The sequence below is a fragment of the Cnephaeus nilssonii genome (genome assembly GCF_951640355.1).
Source record: "Cnephaeus nilssonii genome assembly, chromosome: 14".
Lineage (NCBI taxonomy): Eukaryota > Metazoa > Chordata > Mammalia > Chiroptera > Vespertilionidae > Cnephaeus > Cnephaeus nilssonii.
Window position 1 is genome coordinate 50,003,998 of NC_137085.1, and position 27,892 is coordinate 50,031,889.

Consider the following 27,892-nt stretch of genomic DNA (forward strand, 5'->3'; position numbering starts at 1 on the left):
CAAGCCCCACTGGCAGGGGGGCGTAGACTCAGGTCCCCCGTCAAGCTCCTCTGGGCGGGAGGTGCGGCCTGAGTTCCCCCAACACAGCACTGGGGGTGCACCTTGAGGTCCCCCATCAAGCCCCGCTGGGTGGGGGGTGTGGCCTGAGGTCCCCGGCCTGGCACTGGGGTGGGGGGAGCAGCCTGAGGTCCCCTAGCCCAGCACCAGGACGGGAAGTGCACCTTGAGGTCCCCTGTCCAGCCCCGCGGGGCGTGGGCGTGGCCTCAGTCCCCTGGCCTGGTGCCAAGGCAGGAGGCGTCTCCTGAGGTCCCCCAGCATGAAGCCAGGGCTGGGGGCACAGCCTGAGGTCCCCTGTCAAGCCCCACGGGGGTGGAGGAGGGCGTAGCCTCAGGTCCCTGCTGATTGCTTGTTAAGGCTCCTTAAGGGAACTTGGCCTCAGCTGTGGGTGCAACCATCTTCGTGACGGAGTGATGGTCAATTAGCATATTCCCTCTTTATTAGATAGGATATCACACCAACACACCATTGTCTCACCAGCACTACACTGTAGTTACTCAAAAAGCACTTGTTGTACAAATTAATGATTTTACATATATGAAAAAAATTAAGGAAATTAAAATCAGAGCACACTGTAGAAAATACATTTTACCCATTCTGACCCAACACACATATACACATATAAAATTGAAGCAAAGATTTCATAAAACAATACTTTGCCAGCTGTGTTGTACTCTTATATTTTCGATTTTGTTCTGTATTACATATAAAAATGTAGATATAATCCACTAAATTGGGTAGGACTACAGACTGAGTTTGCACAGCATAGCTCTAAGACAATATAAGGACAATGCCTCATTTCTACTAGCCCCTCCTCCTTCTTTGAAACACAATGGCTATATCTCAGTCTTTTCTGATGGGAAGTACGAGGATAATACCACTCCCTTCCCCATTAAAAGAAAGTTCCTTCTGCTGATAAGTTCCAGCCTGTTCTCAAAGGAGGGTTAGAAAAATCTAAACCTGGCTCTCCCTTAGGTCTTCTAGGCTTCTTTGGGCCACTAATAGCTAGTACTCACTCTTTCACCCTGCTTGGCTGAGCTCATTACAGGTGTGTGGTCAGTCACGGAGTTTTAAGGCTGGCCACTCATTAGTTTTGTTTTCTCAATTTGTTACAAACAAAAGGACATTCCTAAAATGAAAACAAGAGGATCAAGGCAAACCAGTAAGTATTTGCGAATGTGTGAATTAAGGAGCCTGGCTGGGTAAGGGTGTCACAGTTCAATGGATCACTGGAGCTGAGCCCTAGAGCTATGGTTTTCATTTGTTCACTTAGCAGAAGGTGTGGTGCTGTTTGGTCCCATCTTGAAATATTGATCTTTTATCATCTATTTTGGTAGCTAAATATTAGAAAGAACTCAAGTATGTATTTTAACTGAACACTGCGCTGTGATATTCATAACTTACAAAAATATTTAAAAACATTAGATAAGCCCAAACCTTCTATGTTTAATGAAAATAAAGCAATATACAAAATTGTATACAATGTATGCTCCCAATTGTGTTTAAGCGTGTTTATAAATGTGCATGTTTAGAAAATATACACTGGAATCTTAACTTGGTGGTGGGATTAATAGTAATTTGAAATTTTCCTTTATTACATTTTTTTGAGAATAAACATTGCATTATAATAGGAAAGGCTCAGTTGAAAATACAAATATCCTATACTGTATTTGCAAATAGGCAAAATAACACCTTTATTAAAATGTTGGCTAAAACCCAGGTTTCTATTGCCTGTGTTTTGGAGACTCCTGTCCAGGTGGGATGTACATTTCACATTATGATTCATCTTTTTGCTCCTAGCCTGATTTTTTTCTCTTTCCTGTCTAAGTTATAAAAGCTTACCAAGCCTTGTTTCTCATCTTTTTTGCTGAGGATTTCCTTTCTCTCTGCCCTGCTCAAGATTGTTGATAATGAATGTTCACTTATGGTTGCCCATTACTTGATAATTTGGAAAGTTTTAATATTCATTATTAAGGTCATCCATATGGCATGAGTTTAAGGGATGGAGAGGGTTTTGGATGAATTAGGCGATATCTTTCTGTTAAGTTTGGAAAATATCTAGTTTTAGTGTGATTCAGAAACAAAATTGAAAGAAACATACAGTGAAAGATGAGGAAAATAGAAGCATTATGAACCAAACAAACAAAACATGGCCTAAATAGTTTGTTTTTGTGGACATTGGTGAGGGTTTGGTCTTGCATTTATTAAAACCATATTTTATGGTCATTGAGAAGCATTAGGTAACAGATTATGATTTTTCTTTGTGTTTGTATAATGATTGTATTTATTATAATTTGCTTAAATACCTGAGATTTTGAGGAAAATTAAAGTCATCTAGTAAACATTGAAAATACTTTTGGATTTGTTTGCATGTCAAGGAAGCCCTGTATTGGTATCAAGATTAAAGAGAATAAATTATCAGCAAATACCTGTGCAAGGTACTGTGCCAAATATTGCATACAGGATAAAAATATAGCAAACCCCTCTCCCTCAAGCTGGTCTTTTGGACAGGTAGTTGTCAAAGTTGTGCAAATTATCATAATTCTTTAAAGTAATATTCTTTGCATTCGTTAATAATGAAACAAACAAGGACCAGCAGATTGTTGTGGCTACTGTTTTCCAACTTTTTTTTTTTTAAGTATAGCTGATACCTCATATGCGATTGTGAATCTTTAGGAATAATTTCAAAAAGTTTGCATACTAAATTGCCAAATATTTCAAATTTTGGGCCTCGTTTTTTATTTACTTATTTAATTAAAAAATTTTTTTGTTAATCCTCATCTGAGGATATTTTCCCATTGATTTTTAGGGAGAGTGGAAGAGAGAGGGAAAGACGGAGAGAAATATGGATGTGAGAGAAACACATCGATTGCTTGCCTCCTGCACGAGCCCTGACCAGGGCCCAGGCTAGGGAGAAGCCTGCAATCAAGGTACATGCCCTTGACCGGAATTGAACCTGAGACCCTTGGTTCGCAGGCTGACCCTCTATCCACTGAACCAAACTGGCTAGGGCTGGGCCTTGTTTTTTATACTTGAAAGTAAGAATGGGTAATTTCCTGATAGCCCTAAATGGTTTAGTTAAGCTTACATGTTACCTCTCTGGAGATCTGATGGTGATGTGGTTCCACCCTTGGTGCCAGAGAATCCCTGGGTACACGGGTGGTTCAGTGTGGCTGGCCAGGCAGCCTGCCTGGGGTGGATGCCCATGGGTTGCAGAGGTATGTGGTGGGCAATGTGGCAGGTGAGGTGGGCCAGAGCATGAGGACCTGGGAGACTCAGGTAGCTCTTTCAGGTACCGGAAAGTGTTTCTTCCTTCCCAGGCCTCTGGAGAGAGACAGTCCAAGACCAGCAAGCTTTTAGGGGCAACACACAATCATGTGAAATGCAAGTTTTTGAAACTATTGAAATGGCTTTCTTGCGTTGTTTTGTGTGGGTGTCCTTACCAATTATATTGCATACTAATAGGAATTTAGGAAACAAATTAGGTTTATGCATTATTCAGAGTAATAGGAGAACAATCCTTTTTTCTATTCATTTAGAATTATTAGTTAGCATTGATTACATTTTTTTTTCCCGGTCCTCTCTGGACCCAAATTTTTGTGTAATTTTCCTAAAAATTGGAATTAATGAAGAATTAAGTTTTTTTAAAGAAAGTATTCATTGAAAACTGTTCAGAATTTATTTTTGTAGCCCTTTCATAAGAGTCTTTCCTAATTAGATACCTCAAGTTTGTATGTTTTAAAAATGATTTTTACGCCCTGCCAAGGTAGCGCTCTGTTGGTTAGAATGCTGTCTTGATACACCAAGGTTGCAGGTGTAATCCCTGGTCTGGATTTGCATTTCCTTCTTCAGTGGCTCCTTCTTCTGCCTAGAGAAATATGCAGGCCACTCCTATTTTTGGGCCACGGGAAAAGTAGGGCTGCTTTCCCTGTAACAAATGTTTCTACAAAGGTAATCTGGGGGCTGTTTCCCCTTTCTCACTGCTCAGATATTTATATTTTTATTCTTTACCAGTCACATGAACCTGTTTTCTAAGTGACTTTCCTGTGTTTGGGACCAATGCTTTCTTTTTTCCTGCATTTGGTATCGTTTTATATAAGTAATAACATTTTGGCATTTCTTCCTTCATTCAGTTAGCAAGTAGTATTGTAGCAGATATTATGGGCCAGGCTGGATCCCAGACTGGATATCAGGGTTTAAAGAGATGGAGAGCCTGCCTTTTCCTTAAGGAGCTTAGCGTTTATTGTGTGGTTGGAAGTGACAGACATTGGGACAGGTAACTGCTGTAAGAGGAATGCAGAGGGGGAGGTTGAAATACACAGATGGTTTGTTTAGGCCTGCTCCAGAGCACTGGGAATCTTGACAGTGGGCAGGAGTTTGCCAGGTAAGGAAACAGGTAAAGGATGCTTCAATGGGAGGGAATAATTTGGGCAAAGGCAGAGAAAGCCATACTTGTTTAGAGAAGCACAAATCCATGAGTTCTGTTGGAGCCTAAAGTATAATGCAGGCTGTGGTGGTGGACAAGGCCATGATAGTTACACAAGAGACTGATCTAAATGATTCTGTGTATCCTGTACAGGGGTGAGACTTTCATCCTGCAGCTCATGGATTTGGCCATGTGTACCTGTATAAGTGTGAAGGGAGGTGGGTAGGAAAAGTAAGGGAAGGAGGAGAGGCATTTTTTTGTTTCTCCCCCCCCACAGCAGTCTAGAGAGAGATGAGGGAACAATAGGGTGGTAGAAGGAATTGGTAAGTAACTAAAAGACATGCTGCTGGGAGCTTACATGCCATTTGGGAGAAATGGTCACCAACCTTAACCTTAGCAATAATTCATTGCTGATGACCGTGTCCTCTTCTCTGCAGAGGCCATCCCAGCCATCATGGAGGTGGCTGAGTCGGAGAGTCGGCTGAATCCCAGCTGTAAGATCATGACCTTCAGACCTTCCATGGAGGAGTTCAGGGAGTTCAACAAATACCTCGCATACATGGAGTCTAAGGGAGCCCACCGAGCGGGTCTTGCAAAGGTGATTCTCCTCAGATCCTTTAAACCAGAACGATCACTTGGCCTTTCTGTTATGCTCTTAGTCTTCATGATGTGGGAAATGGTTTCTTCCAAAGGAAGATATTTGTAAAATCTTTGTTCTTGTTAATCCATATGGAGCATTTTTTTTTCAAAGAATATATATTTTTTAACTCTTTATACTATGTTGTGTTCTAGGGTTTTTGTTTGTTTTTTAAACCAAAAGCAGTTCATAGAAACCACAGAGATTGATATATGAGTTTTAGAAGTGTTATTCATGGCTTTCATCAGTTTCCCATAGAGGACAGTTATTAACTCCCCTCCCTCCCTCCTCCTATTCTTCCCTCTGTCCCTTTTCTTTTTTCATTCTATATTTTTCTTTCTGTCTTTCTTTTATATAAAGAAAAAAATAACATGCCCTAGCCAGCTTGGCTCAGTGGATAGAGCGTCGACCGACCTACAGACTGAAGGGTCGCGGGTTCGATTCCAGTCAAGGGCATATGCCTGGGTTGCGGGTTCGATCCCCAGTAGGGGGTGTGCAGGAGGCAGTCGATCAATGATTCCCTCTCATCATTGATGTTTCTATCTCTCCCTTTCCTTTACTCTCTGAAATCAATAAAAACATATTAAAAAAATATCCTACTCCTAAAATTTTTTAAACAGATTTATTGAGTTATAATTGATACACTATACAATTCACTCATTTAAAGTATGTAATTCAGTGGTATTTTGTATATTCACAGAACATCATTAGTCATACCCATATATAATTCCAAAGCTTTTCTTCACCCCCAAAAGAAACTGTACCAATCAGCAGTCACTCTCTATTCTCTGCTATGTACCCATTCCTAGGCACTAATCTACTTTCTTTCTCTTATGGATTTGCCTATTTTATTTTGTTTTCAGTTATTTGTTCACAAAGGATAGAGATTGCATACTAGATACCAGGCACTATACCATATGTGGGAGGAGGTGGGGGACAGAGCAGATCAAGTTACTGCCTTCATGGAGCTTATATTCTGGTGGTAGCATCTCAAGGTGGTGAGATAAAGACATTCAAGCAGAGACCTAAAGGCTGTAAAGAAACCAACCTTTCATGATGTGGGGCAGAAGGAATAGAAGTCCAGAGGCCTGGAGGTTGACTTGAGCTTCATGTATAGAATGAATAGGAAGGGGGTGTGTGGAGTTGGGGCTCAGTGAGGAAAGGAAGAGAATGGTAAAAGGTGAGAGTCCTGGAAGGGGTCAAGTGGTTTTGGGCTTGTCTGGCCATAGTAAGTGCAGCGGGAAGCATTGACAACTTAAAGCAGAGGAGAGGAGGACATGATGACTATTTATTTGATGATTTGTTATTTTGTGATATTATCTTGAAAAGATCCCAGTGGCTCTTATGGGAAGAATGACTTTGTTGGGGGAGTTGGAGCCGCAGCAGGGAGTACTCTCAGGGGTAATTGTGATTTGCTCAGAGTCAGAGAAGTGGTCATGAAGGCTCTGAGGACTGCATTGCAGGTTTGAACCTATAGACCCAAAGTTAGAACTTTGAAAGAGAGACTGCTTTTTGATTTCAACTTGAGATGGACTGTGTGTCCCTTCCATACTGGAAATCTATTTCAATTTAAACATTCCTCTCAGAAGAATATATTTTATTGCAACTATTTCATTTCATTATTTTTCTAAAGGTTAAGTTCATAATCTGGGTTTTTGTGGACTTGGCAGCATCACTACATAAATTCCTGAGCTCTGGCAGAGCCCTCTCGACTGTGAATGGGTTTCGGGTTCTCCTTGGAATCCCCATCTCTTCAGGAAGGTCCAGGAGCATCGAGAGCAGACAGTAGCTGAAGAGACAACTTTAGAACTGCAGGGGTCAGTGTTCTAGTCCTACTGTGCGTGGCTGCTGCTGCTTATAACCCAGTTCATGGGCTGTTCAAGCATCCATCCCCTGAAGTCTCTCATTCTGTTTTGTATGGTTCAGGGCCCTCCTAGGACAGTTTTAAAATTTGTGGAAATTGAGTGAAAAGTTATTAGGAGTGGGTGAGAGATAAAAAAGGGAAGATAAGCCCTGACCAGTTTGGCTCAGTGGATAGAGAGTCGGCCTGTGGACTAAAGGCTACCAGGTTTGATTCTGGCCAAGGGCACATGCTGGGGTTGCGGGCTCGATCCCCCCAATAGGGGGCATGCAGGAGGCAGCCGATCAATGATTCTCTCTCATCATTGATGTTTCTATTTCCCTATCCCTCTCCCTTCCTGTCTGAAATCAATAAAAATATATTTTAAAAAATGTTAAAAAAAGGAAGATAAAACAAAGAGAAAGTAAAGGTTTATGATGAATTTCTCAGATGAGTGATCTTTAGTTTAACCACTTTATTGGCTCAGCTCTTTTAAAGATCCCATTTTTAGAACCTCAATACTTCCAGATTATTTTGTGGGAGAATAGTCATTCTCAGTTAAAGAGAGTGTTATCGTTTCAGAATCATTTGACAAACACAATTTACCATAAACTCGCAGTGAGTTGTCAAGAACTTGGGCTTTGTTGCGGTAGAGGGGAGTTGAGGGTGACTGTCCTCTTCTCTGGGCTCTGAGTGCAGCCCTTTGTCCTGTTCTCCCCCTTTTGTTTCTTGAAAACATACATAGTCTTGTGTTCCATAGAGATTAGTGATTGTCCTGTGGTAGGGTGGCAGGCATGCTTAGTAACATGAGAAGAGGAAGCAGCAACTGCCCTCACAAGGGACTGTCAGGCACGGAGTGCACCTGTGCCACCTTTGGCATTATGGATCAGAATGAAGTTAATGAGAACTACAATTAACTTTCTGAATGTTGAACAAAACACACCTGGGTCCAGACTTTTTTGAAAAGTGAGACTCATTGAGCAAGTTGGAGATATTCATTTATTCAGCTTGTGAAGATTTCCTTTTACTTAATTAGGAATACAGTGAACTGTTTGTTTTTAGTCATCTTTGCCATCTCTATCAAGTCACATAAATTCAGTTTTACCTAGTTTCCCTCTTTTTTTCTGGAACTTGCAGCAAATAAATGTATAAAACTGCATCAAATCAAATCAGATTGCAAAAATCAAAGCTATTAATGTTGGTAGTTTTCTTTGAGGGCTAGCCCTGGGGAACAGAGCCACCCATGAGAGTCTTCATTAATGCACCATTAATGAATTGGTTTGATTTATGATTTGAGGACGATGGTTGAGTAGTTCCTCAGTTTCTCAAGAAATGACTTTGGTCTCAGGTTACAGTCTGTCTTAGTTTTTATTTTAGCAACATCTTTTATATTTGTACTAGAAGCCCGGTACATGAAGTTTGTGCATGGGTAGGGTCCCTAGGCCTGGCCGGCTATCAGGGCCGATCTGTGGGGTGATGACCTGGGCGATCGGGGCGGGGGGGAGGGGGCCGTTGGCACCCGCCTTGGCTGGCCTAGGGCCTGCAACCTGGGGGCAGCTCCTGCGTTGAGCATCTGCCCCGTGGTGGTCAGTGCACATCATAGAGACTGGTCGTTCTACCGTTTGGTCGATTTGCATATTAGGCTTTTATTATATAGGATTTTATTTTTTAATTTTTCTTTATTGTTGAAAGTATTACAGATGTCCCCTTTTCCCCTCATTGACACCCCTTCGCTTCCTTCCTCTAGGCCAGTGATGGCGAACCTATGACACGCGTGTCAGCACTGACACGCATAGCCATTTCTGATGACACGCGGCCGCTAAGGCGGCCGCATGCCGAGGATGAAACATTTGCTGCTCCTGAGGATGAAACATTTGCGAAATAATGTTTTTTCCTCAAAGTGACACACTACCCAAGTTATGCTCAGTTTTTTGGCAAAGTTTGACACACCAAGCTCAAAAGGTTGCCCATCACTGGGCCTTCACCACACTATTGACTGTGTCCATGGATTATGCATATGTGCATATAACTTCTTTGGTTAATCTCTTCCCATCCCCCTCCTTCCCTCTGGATTCCAGTTGCTTTGATGCACACTGACCACCAGGGGGCAGACGCTCAACTCAGGAGCTGCCCCCTGGTGGTCATTGTGCTCCCACAGCCGGTGCGCTGCTCAACCAGAAGCCTGGCTCACAGCTGGCGAGCATAGCGGCGGTGGCAGGAGCCTCAGTGAGCTGAGCGGTAAGGAGTGAGGGGTCCCAGACTGCAAGAGGGATGTCTGACTGCTGGCTTAGGCCCAATCCCTGTGGGGAGCAGGCCTAAGCCAGCAGGTGGACATCCCCCGAGGGCTCCCATATTGCAAGAGGGCGCAGGCCGGGCTGAAGGACTCCCTCCCGTGTATGAATTTCGTGCACCGCCTCTAGTATTAAAAGATAAGTAGTACAAATATAGATTTTGGTTGAAAAATTTCAAATGGGGCCCTAGCTGGTTTGGCTCAGTGGATAGAGCGTCAGCCAGGTTCAATTCCACTCAAGGGCACATGCCTGGGTTGTGGGCTTGATCCCTGGTGAGGGGCATGCAGGAGGCAGCCAATCAATGATTCTCTCTTCTCATTGATGTTTCTATCTCTTTCTTTCCCTCTCTGAAATCAATAAAAATATATTTAAAAAAATTTTAAATGGGGTGTTGGGCATAGGCTGGGGTTGGGAAAATGGTGATATAAAATATATTTTTAAAATTTGATATAATCAGGAAGGTAAACTTTAGGAGGAATGGGTTTCCTTCATTTAGATTAATTAAATGTAAAGGTTTAACATTGCAATCTTTTATAATCCTCAGTGTATTATGCTTCCATTTCCTGTGTTAAAGTTTTAAATTACATCCCATAGAAGCACAAATTGGTAGTTACAAAATAGTCATGGGTAAGTTAGTAAGGCATAGGATATATAGTCAATAATATTGTGATAACTATGGTGCCAGTTGGGGTGCTGGAAATACTCAGGGGACCATGATGTAAAGTATATGATTGTCTAACCACTAAGGTCTTCACCTGAAACCAATACAAAATAAAATTGAAAGAAAAGAAATAAAATAAAATTACAGTCCCAAAATAAGATTTTTGCTATAGGCCTGAATTTATGAATTTTTAAAGTTCTGTCTGAACACTTAGTCAAAAGTAAATTAATGCATGCACTTAATATTTACAATAGCTAGATTTTGGTAAATTTATTGTATTTCTTGCTCCTCTAACTTTTGAAAAGAAAAATTGATATAATTTAAAAAAATACTCACTTGAGGTTATGTTTTTTAATTGATTTGAGAGAGAGAGAGAGAGAGAGAGAGAGAGAGAGAGAAAGAGAGAGAGACAGTGATCAGTTGCCTCCTGTATGCAGCCCAACCAGAGATCAAACCCACAATCTTTTTGGTACATGGATGACAGTCCAACCAACTGAGCCACCTGGTGTAGGCTATAACAATAATTTTGTTTGTAGATATATTTATTTTCAAACAGGAGCCTGAATAAATCTATGTTTTTTTAATTTGTTTTTTCTTTAAACCTAACCCTAATACTAAACCTAACACTAATCATAAACCTAACCTTAGCTTTCAAACCTTAACCTTAACCCTAGCACTAACACTAACTGAATCTATGCCTATCCATAACCCAAACCCTAACCTAACCTATCACTCTATATCTAATTCTAACCCTAACTCTTTCCCTATCCCAAACTCTAACCTAACTTCTAACAGTAACCCCAATCTTAACCGATTGTAGCTTTTAACTTAACTCTAATCCTAACCCTAACACTAACTTTCTAACCTTAGTCCTAACTTTATCCTTAAGCCTAATGGTAACAACCTAACACAAACCCTAAACCTAAACCTACCCCTAACCTTAATCCTAATTCTAAACCTAAACCTAACTTTAAAAGTAACCCTAATCCCCTCTAAATAAACAAAATAAACTTTAAATCAAACATGGTATTTAGAGGGTATAGAGTTGCTGTTTTGCAAGATAGAGTTCTGGATATGGATGATGGTGATAGTTGCACACAATATGAAGTACTTAATATCACTGAATGGTACATTTAAAAACAGATAAGATGGTAATTTTTATGTAACATGTATTTACCATAATAAAAAGGTTTTAAGAAAAAAGCAACAACAACCCTAATCTAACACTAAACTTAATCTTAAACATAGCCCTAACATTTAAATTCTAAATTTAACCCTAAACCTAAGCATAACCATAACCCTAGCACTAACCATAGACCTATCCCTAATCCTAACCCAATCCCTAGCCTCACCTCTAAACTCAACTCTATACCTACTAGTAAACCTAACTGTATTAGTCCTAATCCTAACCCAAAACCTACCCTAACCTCTAACACTAACTCTAAACATAAACCTATACCTAACCTGAATTCTAACTTTGACACTAACCGTATGCTAACCTTAACTCTAACTTTCATCCTAGTCCTAATTTGTAAGTGTAGTATTAATTCTGATGTTTGCTTTATAATAATTTACAGAACTACATATTTGGAATGATATATTTTCTGTATGTGTACTGTTTCGTAATTAATTTTTTAAAATGTTTGTCTTAAAAAATTAAAACAACTTTTAAAGGTAGATAAATTTGCCCTAACTGGTTTGGCTCAGTGGATAGAGCATCAGCCTGCATACTGAAGGGTCCCAGATTCGATTCCGGTCAAGGGCATTTACCTTGGTTGCAGGCACATCCCCAGTAGGTGTGTGCAGGAGGCAGCTGATTGATGTTTCTCTCTCATTGATGTTTCTAACTCTCTATCCCTCTCCCTTCCTCTCTGTAAAAAAATCAGTAAAATATATTTTAAAAAGGTAGATAAATTCTAGCTATAAATAATGACTTCATAATTTTGTCCCTTCTAATTTTTAATCATATGGATATGTATTTGTGGTCTTAGTGCTTACTCATTCCATTATTTGTAATGAAGTGTTTGAATACTATGGGAAAAGAGTGGTGAGCTGAGCTACCTCCTGTAGGCACATAGGAATTGATAGTTCACATCTTTTTCCTACTCCAGTGAGTCATGTTGGTAATCTCAAAGTGTCCATGGTTGGAGTGGTTACCATGGAAATAGGCAAAAGCTACAAGTCAAGGTTTCCCGCACTTTCCCAGTAAGCTGGTTGTTAAATATTTACTAGTATACTACTCTGCTTTTTGTCATATTGCATGAGAGGTATTTAAAATATACTATTGATGAGTGCACATTTCTTTTTTTTTTTAAAGATTTTTAAATTGATTTTTAGAGAGAGAGGAAAGGAGAGGGAGAAAGAGAGAGACATCTATGTGAGAAAGAAGCATGGATTGCCTGCCTCCTGCATGCCCCCTACTGAGGATGGAACTGTAACCTGGGTATGTACCCTGACCGGGAATTGAAGTGTGCATGGGATGATGCTCAAGCAACTGAGCCACACTGGCCAGGGCTCACTGTCTTTTTTTCCCCTTTAATTTTTTAACAAAAATTGATTTTAGAGAGGAGAGGGGAGGGATAGATGAGAGAGAAACATCGATTGGCTGCCTCCTGCACACCCCCTACTGGGGATCGGGATTAAGCCGGAAACCCTAGCATGTGCTCTGACCAGGAATCAACTGGGGACATCCTGGTTCATGGGTCGATGCTCAACCACTGAGCCTTACTGACTTGGCTCATTGTCTTTTTTCTTTATGTCAAGAGAAGAGATATTTCTGGTGTGGTAAACAAAGCTTTGGAGGTAAATTGGCAGCATGACTGACTTAGCCATTGTAGTCAGTCATTTTCAGACAAGTAAAAAATCAACATATATATTGACTGAATAAATATTTACTTATTTTTCTCATTAGTTCCTAAATAGTACCTAAACTTTAGAAGTTATTTTAGTTCTGTCTCTCTTTTTTTAAAAGTTCTTTATTGATTACGGTATTACATATGTGTCCTTATTCCCCCATTACCCCCCCCATCCCCCCCTCATGCCCTCACCCCCCCCCCCCCCCCCCCCCCGTTGTCTGTGTCCATTGGTTAGGCTTATATGCATGCATACGAGTCCTTTGGTTGATCTAGTTCTGTCTCTTAATTTTAAAGTTTAAAATTGAGCCCAGCCGGCATGTCTCAGTGGTTGAGCTTCAACCATGAACCAAGAGGTCAGGTTTCGATTCCAGGTCAGAACACATATCTGGGTTGCGGGCTTAATTCCCAGTAGGGGGTGTGCAAAAGGCAGCTGATCAGTGATTCTCTCATGTCATTAATGTTTCTCTCTCTTACTTTCCCTTCCTCTCTGAAATAAATAAAAATATATTTAAAAAAATAAAATAAAATTGAGAGGTTAATAGTATCAACTAAGAAATGAAGTTAATATAAGTACAGTATTTGGTATAGTGAGTACTCAATAAATTTTACTGTGTAAAAGAATCATTGTCAGTAAGGCGAATACTTGGGAGAATGTGAGCATTTCCCTTAATATAAATCTTCACGATTCTTTTACACATTTGTTAGAAATGCTGACAAACTCTTCGCTTGTATTCTGTTGAAATATGCGAGCTAAATAGCTACTTGGGATATTTTCAAGATAATATTTTATTTCATTTTATTTTTAGGTGATTCCTCCTAAGGAGTGGAAGCCACGGCAGTGCTATGATGACATTGATAATTTGCTCATCCCAGCACCAATTCAGCAGATGGTCACAGGGCAGTCGGGACTGTTCACTCAATATAATATCCAGAAAAAAGCCATGACAGTGAAGGAGTTCAGGCAGCTGGCCAACAGTGGCAAGTGAGTGGGTTCAATTTGCTGCTTTTATTTCTTTCAAAGACATACTTGGACATGGTCAGAAACCAGTAGATGGAGCTTGTAATGAAAACGAATTTCCTGCATAATCTCTTTCAGTCCTAATTTACCTATTTCTGTTGTTCATGTGATTGCCTACTTGCATTTAGTTTGTTGCTAAGAAAATTGTTTCTCATTTTACCATCTCATTCATAATATCTGTAAATGGGTTTTTCTTTTAGTTGTCATGAGTTTTTGATTGTACTCATGATTCATCTTTGTAAGGCAAATTTTCTTCTTTGTGTGACAATGTTTAAGTCTTAAATGATAAATTATACATATTAGAAGATGTAATTATAAATATTATACATAAAAGAAAATCCTTGAATGACTTCAATGGCCACCATTATTGTGTTAGTTGCCAACTGCAGATTGATTAAAAAACAAGATACGTTGTTGCTGACATGTATTGTGTAGTTAGGCACCAGATGGTTGTGGCTGTACTAAATATGTACAGATATTTTTTCTTGTCATTATTCCCTAAACAATGCAGTATAACAACTATTTACATAGCATTTTCATTGTATTAGGTATTATAAGTAATCTAGAGATTAGTTAAAGTATATGGGAGGATGTGGGTAGCTTTTATACAAATACAATACCATTTTATATGAGGGACTTAAGCATTCACAGATTTTGGTATCCATGGGGAGATTCTGGAACCAATCCCTCATGAATACTGAGGGATGACTATAAGGTATAATTGGTTCAAGATTTAAGGAAATATTTCAAAAGCTAAAATAATGAATTTTTGACTAATTATCTGCTTCTATTGTTGATACTGTCAGGAAAATATTTTCCTTACTCGTAAAAAATGCAAATTTTTCATAGTATTATTTAGAAAATTTAAGAGTATTCAGATATCTATGATAAGTAGATATGCATATTTACTTCTTAGATTTGACATCATAAGTAGCTAAGTATTTTCATTTTGATAGAATTTTATTTAGAAAGTGATATAAAGCAAATGGGTGGGGAAAATCTTAAAATTGCCTTACTAATTTGTACTTTTTTCATGGACTTTTTCCAGATATTGTACTCCAAGATACTTGGATTATGAAGATTTGGAGCGCAAGTACTGGAAGAACTTAACTTTTGTGGCACCTATCTATGGTGCAGACATTAATGGGAGCATATATGATGAGGTATATTTATATTATAATGGGCTTTGTAAAGGGTCATGTCACGTTGCTACTTATGTGACCACTTTAGGTGGTTGAGTGGTCATTTGTTGTGCTTTGTGTGATTCATAATTCCTAATAGGTCAAGAGTAAGTAGACATATCAACAGGATTTCTGCAGCTGGTATTTTCAAATAGAAGCCAGCTAATTGAACAAATACCTGGTTATTCAACAGTAATATAGTATGTGGCTATCTGGCTAATCTTTAAATTGTGTCAAATTTTTAAAAAATAACACTCATGAAAATATTTGGAAAACAGGAAATAGTCATAATACCACATTAAGGCAAAAAGCAGTATTTTAATATGTGTTCATTTTTCCAGAAGTTTTTCCTCAAATTGTAAGAATTTTTATTTTTTTAAAAAAATATTTTATTGATTTTTTACAGAGAAGAAGAGAGAGGGATAGAGAGTTAGAAACATCGATGAGAGAGAAACATCAATCAGCTGCCTCCTGCACACCCCCTACTGGGGATGTGCCCTCAACCAAGGTACATGCCCTTGACCGGAATCGAACCCGGGACCTTCCAGTCCGCAGGCTGACATTCTATCCACTGAGCCAAACTGGTTTCGGCAGAATTTTTAAAAAAGTGTCTATTATTATAGTCTTTCTAGTTATTTTACAGGAGCATGTAATCCACTACAATAATCCAATCCTTTTTGCCTCTGAATGGAGTTTGTAATTTCTGTTTTTAAGAATTCTTTCCTTTTTTGTAACCTTTTGTCTTTTTTCCATTGGTCTATTTTGAAAAACTTCTCGCCTAGCAAAAAGTTGAGGTAATCCAATGAACACCTGAATACCCTTTACCTAGATTCACCAGTTTGTAATATTTGGCCAATTTGCTTTATGTATCTGTCCCTTTGTCCTTGTCTCTGTGTGTTTCTCTGCTGTAACATCTATACTAATAAAAGGGTAATATGCTAATTAGACTGGGAAACCTTCCAGACGTTCTTCTGGACAAAGCCATGGTGGCGGGGCCAAGGTAGAGGCGGTTAGAGGCCAAGAGGGGAGGGCAGTTGTGGGTGATCAGGCCAGGATGGGACAGCAGTTGTGGGTGATCAGGCTGGTGGGGGGGCAGGGCAGTTGGGGGTAAGCAGACCATCAGGAGGGCCAGTGGGGGCAAGCAGGCCATCAGTGGGGGTCAGTTGGAGGTGATCAGGACAGCAGAGGGGGGGAGAGTTTGCAGTGAGCAGACCAGCAGAGGGGCAGTTGGGGGTAAGCAGGCCAGTGGGGAGGGGAAGTGAGGGCGAGCAGGCCAGCAGGCAGAGTGGTTAGGGGCAATCAGGCAGGCAGGCAGGCAGGTGAGCTGTTAGGAGCCAGCAGTCCCAGATTTCGAGAAGGATATCCAACTGCTGGTTTAGGCCCGATCCCTGTAAATTGGCAGTAGGACATCCTTCGAGGGGTCCCAGATTAGAGAGGGTGCAGGCCAGGCTGAGGAACACCCTCTCCCCCCGTGCACGAATTTCATGCACCGGGCCACTAGTTTGAAAGTAAGTTGCAGACATCATGACAGTTAACTCTTTATTATTTCACATGTGTCTATTAGTTATTAGCAATTGAACCTTTATATAATATCATCTATTATACAGACTATATTCATAGATCCTTAATCATCCCAGTATTGTTATTTATAAACATTTTTTCCCCATTTGAAGGACCTAGTCAAGCATATTCCCTTAAATCAGTAAGTGATCAAGTGTTACTTAGAGAATAGATCAATATCCCCCCCACACACAGCCTTTCACCCGATGAATTTGCATTTGTTGGTGATCCTTGCTTGAGTCAATTATTATGTATTGTTAAGCCATTTACATTTTGAAATATAAAACAAGCTGGAAAGTGCATAAAACATAAACTTAGAGCCCAGCCAGTGTAGCTCAGTGGTTGAGCATCCACCTATGAACGAGGAAGTCACGGTTTGATTCCTGTTCAGGTTGTAGGCTTGGTCCTCAGTTGGGGGTGTGTAGGAGGCAGATGATCAGTGATTCTCACTCATCATTGATGTTTCTATCTCTCCCTCTCCCTTTCCCTTCCTCTCTGAAAGCAATAAACATAAAAAACAAAACAAAACATAAACTTAGAGCTTCATGAGTTTTTGTAAGGTGAATGCCATGTGTCATCACTGACATCAAGGAAAACATTAACCAACATCCTAGAGTGCACCTATACACCCTCTTTACTTATTCTACTCTCCCCCTTTTCTCCAAGAATAATTGCTATTCAGACTTTCTGGTAATCACTTCCTTTTCTTTAAAAATGCAGCTAATTATATCTTTTATTTTTTTATTTTATTATTTTAAAAAAATCTTTATTGTTCAGATTATTACAGTTCCTCTTTTTTCCTCCCATAGCTCCCCTCCACCCGTTACCACCCCACCCCATGCTCTTACCCGCCCCCACTGTCCTCATTCATAGGTGTATGATTTTTGTCCAGTCTCTTCCAGCACCCCCCACACCCTTGACCCCGAGGATTGTCAGTCCACTCCCTTTCTATGCCCCTGATTCTATTATATTCACCAGATTATTCTGTTCATCAGATTTTTTATTCACTTGATTTTTAGATTCACTTGTTGATAGATATGTATTTGTTGTTCATAATTTTTATGTTTACCTTTTTCTTCTTCTTCCTCTTCTTAAAGAATACCTTTAAGCATTTCATATAATACTGGTTTGGTGGTGATGAACTCCTTTAGCTTTTTCTTATCTGTGAAGCTCTTTATCTGCCCTTCAATTCTGAATGATAGCTTTGCTGGGTAGAGTAATCTTGGTTGTATGTTCTTGTTATTCATCATTTTGAATATTTCTTGACACTCCCGTCTGGCCTGCATAGTTTCTGTTGAGAAATCAGCTAACAATCGTATGGGTGCTCCCTTGTAGGTTAACTGTTTTTCTCTTGCTGCTTTTAATATTCTCTCTTTGTCTTTTGCTCTTGGCATTTTAATTATGATGTGTCTTGGTGTGGTCCTCTTTGGATTCCTTTTGTTTGGGGTTCTCTGAGCTTCCTGGATTTGTAAGCCTATTTCTTTCACCAGGTGGGGGAAGTTTTTGATCATTATTTCTTCAAATAGGTTTTCAGTATCTTGCTCTCTCTCTTCTTTTGGCACCCCCATAATTCGGATGTTGGTACGCTTGAAGTTGTCCCAGAGGCTCCTTACACTTAATTTTTGGATTCTTTTTTCCTTTTGCTTTTCCAGTTGGGTGTTATTTGCTTCTTTGTATTTCAAATCTTTGACTTGATTCTTGCGATCCTCTAGTCTGCTGTTGGATCTTTGTGTATTATTTTTTATTTCAGTCAGTGTATGCTTAATTTCTAATTGGTCCTTTTTCATATCCTCAAGGGTCTCACTAAATTTATTTGCCTTTTCTAGAAAATTCTTGAAAAACTTTATAATTGTGGTTTTGAACTCTATATCCAGTAGTTTGCTTTCCTCCATTTCTTTCATTTGTGACCTGTTTCATTGTCTCTGCATTTTGGCTGCTTCCCTGAGTTGACAGAGTGGCTTTGTTTGCTAGGTGTCCTATAGGACCCAGTGGCTCAGCCTCACCAGTTACCTGAGATGGACACTCTTGGTGTACTCCTTTGTGGTCTGTGTGTACAGTCTTGTTGTAGTTAAGCCTTGATTGTTGTTGGTATCACTGGGAGGAATTGACCTCCAGGCCAATTGGCTGTGAGGATCAGCTGTGTCTATGCTGGGAGAACTTCTGTGCTGGAGACACCCTTATGAGACAAGACTTGCTTCAGTGGGGCTTTGGTGCTCACTGAGTCTGCCCCCTGAGTGTGTCCCTTATGGATATGAGGAGTTGTAATCTGGATGGTCCCACTCTGACCACTGGGTAGGTACACTGGCTCTTGGATCTCCAAGGATATGCTAATTTAGCCTCTGCCTGAGGGCACCCAGCAGGAGCTACAGAGAGATCTGCAGATTCCTCTTCTTTGTTTGGGTTTTGGAGGTGCCCAGATGAGGCCCAGCTGTGAAGCAATGCAAGCTGCTATGGGGCCTTGGGCCTTCTTTTGGATGTTCTGGGTCTCTCTGTCTCAGCTGCAGTTTGTTAGGTAAGTTTAGACTTCAAAGGACCAGGCCATTCATATGCAAAAGCCTCTGCACACAGCTTAGATGGGGCGGAGTCTCAGGGTGGAGCAAACAGCAATGGCTTCCCATCAGCCCTGTCCTAAGAGGCCCCCGGGTCTCAGTGTCCCTTGGTAATCCCTGCAAGCAACTCTGTGAGAAAGCCGCCCTCAAGTTCCGCCCACTGCCAGACAGTCCAGTTTCTCCCCATATGAATCTGGGTCCCCAGAGTCTCACTTGGAACTGGAGTTCAGAGCAGTCGGGACTTGTGTCTCCCTCTGGATTGAAAAAGCCAGCAGTGTACTCAGTTGCCAGCCCTCTCTGCGCGCACGCATGTCTCCGTACCTCTGCACTTTACTTCTGCAGCTCCTGTGAGTCTCAGCGTGCTTTTCTCTTCCCTTCTAGTTGCAGAATTTCCACTCAGCCAGCCTTCCTGTGGTTCTGGATGATGTCCATTTTGTCTTTTAGTTGTAGTTTTGAAGTGTTTGTGCGAGGCAGCAAGTTCAGGTATTTACCTGTGCCGCCATCTTGGTTTCTCCTAATTATATCTTGTTTCCACATTTTACATAACTAGAATAATCATTCATTATACTTTTCTATCTGCCTTCTGTCATATCTTATTTTAAACTTTTTTAATATCATATGTACCTGTAGTTCATTTATTTTCATTGCTGCATATTATTCTATTATATGGATGCATCACAGTTTATTTTTTTCTGCTACTAATGATCATTTTGGTGTCTCTAGTTTTGGCTTTATGCTCAAAACTTTTGTGAATGTTTTGCACATGTTCCCCAGGGTATAGAAGTGTTTCTGTAGTGCGCATGTCTAGGAGTGGTTAACTGTAGAATAAAATTATTTTCCATTCCACACCTTTCTATGGCAGTGTTTGTGAGTTCCCACTGCTGCACATTCTCCGGCATCCATTATCATCAGTCTTTTAATTGTAACTACTCAGTTGGGTGTATGTAGTAGTATCCTTTTGTGGAGAGAGAGAGCGAAACATCAATGATGAGGGAGAATCATTGATTGGATGCCTCCTGCACGCCCCCTATTGGGGACTTAGCTCACAACTGGGCCCCTGACTGGAATCGAACCTAGAACCCTTTAGTCCAAAGGCTGATGCTCTATCTACTGAGCAAAACCAGTAAGGCTCCCCTTATTTTTAATGGCTCTTTGGATTTCACCTTGAACGTAGTACCTGTTTAAGCCTCTTGTACATTTTTTTCTGTGTCATGCATTTCTTATTGATTTATAGTTTTTTAGACAATCTGGATATGAAGTAGTTCACAATTTCAAATTTTCCATATGGATTTCCAGTTGTTGAACACTGTTACTTTTTAAAAGTTTTATTTATTGATTTTAGAGAGAGAGGAAGGAAGAGAAAGGGGGGGGGGAGGGAGGGAGGGAGGGAGGGAGAGAGAGAGTGAGTGAGAGAGAGAGAGAGAGAGAGAGAGAGAGAGAAACACTGATTTTGTTCCACTACTTATGCATTTATTGGTTGCTCGTTGTACTAGTTTGTGTCCTGACCGGAGATTGAACCCAGAAACTTGGCCTATCAGAATAATCATCTAGCCAACTGAGCAACCTGGCTAGGGCCTGAACACTTATTGAAAGCCCATTCTTTTTTTTTTTTTTTGTGACTTTAGCATTTATTCTATGTACATGTGAATATGTATTATATATAAACAAACGAACACACAACTAAATAAAATAACAAAAATGAGATCCTGAAAGAAATCACTTCTAACACTGATGTTGGAAACTATAGGTTGGGGGTAGGGAGCAAAGAATACAAGTTTGTTGATAGATGTTCACTGTATTATCATGACTGAAACCTAAGATGTCAATTTGCACAGAGGAATATGTGGAATTAGATAAACTCATTTATTCTACACAAGCTTACATGAGACTGATTTAGAGGAAGCGCCATTCAAGAAATGTAGAAGAAAAAGTTCTTCCAACAGAATACATAGTTGGGATACCAAATTCAGACATAACATAGCTTCTCCAGTACATGGGTTGAGATCACAGAGAATGGTTGGTTATAGGCAATAGAGTGTAGAGCCTGGACAGTCCTATCCTGGGTGAATCATTTAACTCTTCAAGTCTCAGTTTTTTCCACTGGGAAATGGGGAAAATAATTGTATAATGGCATAATAATAGAAGCAGATTGGTAAATCTACTTCAGAGAATACTGTAAGGACAAAATTAACGAATGGGTGTAAACCACTGAGTATACATAGTGCTTGGCACATGAAAAGCACTAAGTACATCCTGGCTGCTATTATACTTCTTATCCTGCCCAAGTTGCCTGATCAGGATGGTCTTGGCTGGTCCGACCAAGCTTGTCCTAGGCTTCTTCCAAGTATCTATCCCTTGGTGCTAATGCTGAAGGTAACACACGCACATTTCTCTTCAGCTAATCTTCTTCCACTCCCAATACTCTAACTGCCCATTCTACTCCAGCTTCAGGAATCAAACTTCTAAGTAGGCAATAATCATTAAAACAAAACAAAACCAGACAGAAACCCGATGGTCTCCAATCACCTTCCACAGATCCTCACCCCAAATCTACTGAGGGTGAGCATTTGTGAATTCTCTTTAACTCTAAGTGACTGTACTTTTCTTTTTTTTTTTTTTTTTTTTTTTTTAAATTTCTTTATTGATTAAGGTGTCACATATTTGTCCTCATCCCCCCAATCCCATCCCACACCCCTCCCCTTGGATGCCCCAACCCTCTGTTGAACTTAAGCATTGGTTAGGCTCATATGCATGCACCCAAGACCTTTGGTTGATCTCTCCCCCCTCCCCCCACCCTCCCCTATCCTCCCTCTGAGGCCCGATAGTCCGATCGATGCCTCCTTGTTTCTGGTTCTGTTCTTGTTCATCAGTCTATGTTGTTCATCATTTCCCCTAGATGAGCGAAATCATGTGTCACTATAGATATACTTATAAGAATTGAATGTGCGACGAGCAATAATAGTTATGCTGACAGGCAAATGAATCAGTCTGTAGTGAGTTTCTTTCTGGACCAACAGTTCTTTTGAGACCCAATATCAATGTCCACCGGTTCCCTATGAGTACATGTCGGCACTGACCCCTCAGCTCTGGATGGTGGACAAATGGTGGTAATGCAGGTCCGACTCCCTCTGGTTTGGTCTCGGCTGGACCCAGGGGCACTGCTTCACCCGGATCCAGGGGCCCACGGCCTCACCTGGACCCGGGGCCAGGCTCACCCGGCTCCAGGGGCCCGCGGCCTCGCCCGGACCCGGGGCCCAGGGCTCACCCGGCTCCAGGGGCGCGCGGCCTCGCCCGGACCCGGGGCCCAGGGCTCACCCGGCTCCAGGGGCGCGCGGCCTCGCCCGGACCCGGGGCCCAGGGCTCACCCGGCTCCAGGGGCCCGCGGCCTCGCCCGGACCCGGGGCCCAGGGCTCACCCGGCTCCAGGGGCCCGCGGCCTCGCCCGGACCCGGGGCCCAGGGCTCACCCGGCTCCAGGGGCCCGCGGCCTCGCCCGGACCCGGGGCCCAGGGCTCACCCGGCTCCAGGGGCCCGCGGCCTCGCCCGGACCCGGGGCCCAGGGCTCACCCGGCTCCAGGGGCCCGCGGCCTCGCCCGGACCCGGGGCCCAGGGCTCACCCGGCTCCAGGGGCCCGCGGCCTCGCCCGGACCCGGGGCCCAGGGCTCACCCGGCTCCAGGGGCCCGCGGCCTCGCCCGGACCCGGGGCCCAGGGCTCACCCGGCTCCAGGGGCCCGCGGCCTCGCCCGGACCCGTGGCCCAGGAAAGCCCATTCTTATTTTTTAATATGAATTGGGTATTAGATGATACTGTGGAATTATTGTTGTCACTATTAGATGTAATGATGGCTATATAAATATTTTTTTGTTATCAACTGAAAATGCATACCTAAAAAATATATAGGTGAAGTAACATAGAGCCTGGGATTTGTTTTGAAGAAATTTCAGAAAACAAAGTGGAATGAGTATAGTTGAATGAAATTGGAAAACTATTGGTAATTGGAGCTCAATGATGGATTATGTGATATCTTAAATATGTATATGTTTGAAATATTAAGAATAAAAGTAAAAAAAGAGAGAAAACATCCTTCATTCTCATTCTGGTTTTTCACTAGAATAAGTAACTTCTGTATGGAGACCTTTTTTCTTTATTAGTAAGGTAGTACACACTCAGGTAGAAAAATGGCAAAATAGGAAAAAAAAAGAAGAAAAAAATTACTCATAAGCTTACCAAATAGAAATCACTATTTTATGACTTCCCTTTGGCCTTTTATTTTATGTGAGTACGTGTGTATTTTTCATGCGTGTGTTTGCATGTATGTGTGAGTTTCTCCACCAAAGATCTGAGGAGGTTTTAATAGTATTTTTAGAAGCATTTTCAGTGTTGCTCTCCAGAGGGTCATTTCAGTGCGTTCTACCTCCAGGCAGTTCTGTACTGCCATTTTCAAATTGTACCTTTATTAAATTGCTGCTATTTTTTTAATATTTCAATTCCAAGTGTGTTATTATTGATTTATTCTTTAGTGTTAACAAATATCTTTTAAGTTTAACACCTTAAGATTACTTTTTTTGGGAAAATGAGTGCCATTACCACTAAGGTTTTCTTTCAGAACGTGGCCCTTTGTCTTATTAAACCAGGTTCTGTAGGGTTTTCATTGGAGTGGGTGAGGGCACATAAATACCGTCGATAGTTTACAATTGTAGCCCAGAGGTTAAATTGCTTTTCCAAAATTTCGGGGCCAGGAGAAGGGGGTGCCAGGTGCTCTTATCCCCACATCACTTTTAAGGAAGCAATTTCGTACAGTCTCATAGTGGTGGAGATGTGGAAAACCAGGTTGATGTCAACTACAAATTTCCCCTGAGCTGATGGTTTATTTTGGGCTTTCTCTATGGTTTCTTCGCTATGGTATCCTGGCACGTTTTCAGGCTTCTGAACAGAAAACTTATTTGAATCATCCTGATCCTGGGCTGAGAAGTTGTGTGTCTGAGTGCTCTAAATAAAATGAAACTCAGTCTGAGTTACTATTTCTAACTAGCCCTTCGGATCATTGAGTTCTTTTTAGCTCTTGCATATATAATTAGAGTTAGAAGCCCTATATTTGGGACCTTTTTAAGAATCCTATATATTAAAAGGCTAATATGCAAATTGTCCCCTCAACCGGGAGTTCTACCTGGGAATTCAACTGGGAGTTCTGGGGCAGGGACAGCCAACTACCCATGGCCTCTCCCACCCCTTGCCCCCCCCCCCTGATCGGGGGCGGGGCCGGCTGGCCAACCACTCTCTGCCCCTCACCTCGGCCAGCCCAGCCCTATTGGCCCTCATCAGGGCAGGCTGGCTGGACCCCACCCATGCACGAATTTGTGTACCGGGGCTCTAGTAATTGACATAAAAAGCCCCAAACTAGGTTTCCATGTTTGATAGTGAAGTAACAGTTGTTTCCTGCACCAGTGAGGCTGCTGGACTTTGGTTTACTATGCTTATGAATTTACTGCTTGTGTTAAAAAACCAGTTATACATTGGCATTGCTTCAAGCGAACATTGACTTTAAACTAAGATTTGAATAACTTGTTATTAAAAGCCAATGAAAAAAAATCCATTGTTTTGTAAAAATGCAGTTTTAAAACTTCCTCATCATTTACAGGTTTTGGGGCCAGGAATCTGTCATTTTGGTAGGATTTGCAAGTCATAGTATGTTATAGATTTCCTCTAGGCTCTGCGGGAGCATTTAGTAGCTCCCAAGCTAAGCTGACATTTTCAGTGCTTTTGTGGCATAAAGAAAGAGTGTCTGTTTCTCTGCCAATACCATGCTGTTTTGATTATTATAGCTCTGTAGTATATTTTGAAGTCAGGTAGCATGATACCTCCAGCCTTGTTCTTTTGTTTCAGGATTGCTTTGGCTACTCTGGGTCTTCTATGGTTCCATACAAATCTGATGATTTCTTGTTCTATTTCTTTAAAAAAATGACATTGGGATTTTGATGGAGATTGCATTAAATCTGTATATTGCTTTGGGTAAAATCGCCATTTTAACTATGTTGATTCTTCCAATCCATGAACACGGGAAATTTTTCCATTTCATTGTGTCTTTTTCAATCTCTTTTAATAATGTTTTGTAATTTTCAATATATAGGTCTTTCACATTCTTTGTTAAGTTTATTCCTAGGTATTTTATTCTTTTGGTTGTGATTGCAAAAGGAATTGTTTTCTCCATTTCTTTTTCTGAAGTTTTGCTGTTGGTATACAGGAAGGCAATGGATTTTTGTACATTTATTTTGTATCCTGCATCTTGACTGTATTTGTTTATTGTTTCTAGTAGTTTTTTGGTAGAGTCTTTAGGGTTTTCTACATACAGCATCATGTCCTCCACAAAAGGTGACAGTGACTTCTTCCTTCCCTATTTGGATGCCTTTTATTTCTTTCTCTTGCCTTATTGCTCTGGCTCGTACTTCCAGTACTATGTTGAATAAGAGTGGTTAGAGAGCACATCCTTGTCTTGTTCCTGATCTTAGGGGAAAAGCTTTCAGTTTTTTACCATTGAGTATGATATTGGCTGAGGTTTTATCATATTCTAGAAGCCTGGTGCACAAAATTTGTGCATGGAAGGGGGTGTCCCTCAGCCCAGCCTGCACCCTCTCCAATCTGGGACCCCTCAAGGGATGTCCGACTGCCCGTTTAGGCACAATCCCACCGGGATCGGGTCTAAACGGCAGCCGGACATCCCTCTCACAATCCAGGACTGCTGGCTCCCAACTGCTCGCCTGCCTGCCTTCCTGATTGCCCCTAACTGCTTCTGCCTGCCAGCCTGATCACCCTCTAACCACTCCCCTGCCAGCCTGATTGATGCCTAACTGCTCCCCTGCCAGCCTGTTTGCCCCTAACTGCCCTCCCCTGCAGGCCTGGTCACCCCTAACTGCCCTCCCCTGCAGGCCTGGTCACCCCAAACTGCCCTCCTCTGCAGGCCTGGTCCCCCCCAACTGCTCTCCCCTGCAGGCCTGGGTCCCCCCCAACTGCCCTTCCCTGCAGGCCCGGTCACCCCCAACTTCCCTCCTTTGCTGGCCTGGTCACCTCCAATTGCCCTCCTTTGCAGGCCTGTTCCCTCCTAACTGCCCTCCCCTGCTGGCCTGATCGCCCACAACTGCCCTCCCTTGCAGGCCTGGTCCCTCCCAACTGCCCTCCCCTGCTGGCCATCTTGTGGTGGCCATCTTGTGTCCACATGGGGGCAGGATCTTTGACCACATAGGGGAAGCCCTCTTGTGTATTGGAGTGATGGTCAATCTGCATATTACTCTTTTATTAGATAGGATAGAGGCCTGGTGCATGGGTGGGGGCCAGCTGGTTTGCCCTGAAGGGTGTCCCGGATCAGGGTGGGGGTTCCCTTGGGGTGTGGGGTGGCCTGGGCGAGGGTCCTGTGGTGGTTTGCAGGCCGGCCACACTCCCCGGTGACCCAAGTGGAGGCCCTGGTATCTGGGATTTATTTACCTTCTACAATTGAAACTTTGTAGCCTGGAGCAGAGCCAAGCCTCCTGCTCGCTCAGTAGCTACAGCCATTTCTGTTGGAATTTATTTATCTTCTATAATTGAAACTTTGTAGCCTTGAGTGGAGACCAAGGCAGGCCAGGGCTGCAGAAACTTGGCTTCCTCCATCGCCAGGGACAACCACAGCCTCCTGCTCTTTCCAGCTCGTGGTTGCTGCCATTTCTGTTGGAATTTATTTATCTTCTATAATTGAAACTTTGTAGCCTTGAGTGGAGGCCTGGGCCCGCCAGGGTGTGTGGAAAGCTTGGCTTCCTCCATCGCCGGGGAAACCCAAGCCTCCCTCCTGCTCACTCCATGGCCACAGCCATCTTGGTTGGGGTTAATTTGCATACTTGCTCCTGATTGGCTGATGGGTGTGGCTGGTGGGCATGGCTTGTGGGTGTAGTGGAGTGATGGTTAATTTGCATATTACTCTTTTATTAGATAGGATAGCCTTTATTAAGTTGAGGTACTTTCCTTCTATTCCTGTTTTATTGAGCGTTTTAATCATAAATGGATGTTGTATCTTATCAAATGCTTTTTCTGCATCTATTGACAAGATCAAATGATTTTTATCCTTTCTTTTGTTAATGTGGTATATTACATTGATTGATTTGTGAATGTTGAACCATCCTTGTGCCCCTGGAATGAATCCCACTTGATTGTGATGTATTATTTTTTGGATATACTGTTGTATTCAATTAGCTAGTATTTTGGTTAGGATTTTTGCATCTGTATTCATCAGGGATATTGGTCTGTAGTTTTCTTTTTTTGTGTTATCTTTGCCAGGTATTTGATATTGGCCTCGTAGAATGTGTTAGGAAGTATTGCCTCTTCAATTTTTTGGAAGAGTTTGCAAAGAATAGGCTTAAATTCTTCCTTGAACATTTGGTAGAATTCACTGGTGAAATCATCTGGTCCTGGACTTTTGTTTTTTAGGAGGTTTTTGATGGTTGTTCAATTTCCTCACTGCTGATCAGTCTATTTAGATTTTCCAGTTCTTCATGATTTAGTCTAGGAAGGTTATGTGTTTCTAGGAACTGATCCATTTCTTCTAGATCAGTGGTCGGCAAACTCGTTAGTCAACAGAGCCAAATATCAACATCACAATGATTGAAATTTCATTTGAGAGCCAAATTTTTAAAACTTAAACTATATAAGTAGGTACATTGTTATTAATTTAACTAGAAGCCCGGTGCACGAAATTCGTGCACGGCGGGGGGTTGTCCCTCAGCCCAGCCTGTACCCTCTCCAATCTGGGACTCCTGGAGGGATGTCCGACTGCCCGTTTAGGCCCGATCCTGGTG

General features: G+C 41.8%; 1 protein-coding gene across 5 annotated transcripts in view; it reads left to right on the plus strand.

Annotated features, from left to right (window-relative positions):
- The window catches only part of KDM4C (lysine demethylase 4C), a 332,885-nt gene that overhangs the window by 5,115 nt on the left and 299,878 nt on the right, over positions 1-27,892 (plus strand). For all 5 annotated transcript variants that reach the window (XM_079790592.1, XM_079790594.1, XM_079790590.1 and 2 more), the window contains exons 2-4: positions 4,921-5,081; positions 13,574-13,749; positions 14,834-14,948. In XM_079790592.1, coding sequence (XP_079646718.1) covers positions 4,938-5,081; positions 13,574-13,749; positions 14,834-14,948 — 435 coding nt within the window. In that variant the 5' untranslated portion in view covers positions 4,921-4,937. The remainder of the gene's footprint in view (positions 1-4,920; positions 5,082-13,573; positions 13,750-14,833; positions 14,949-27,892) is intronic.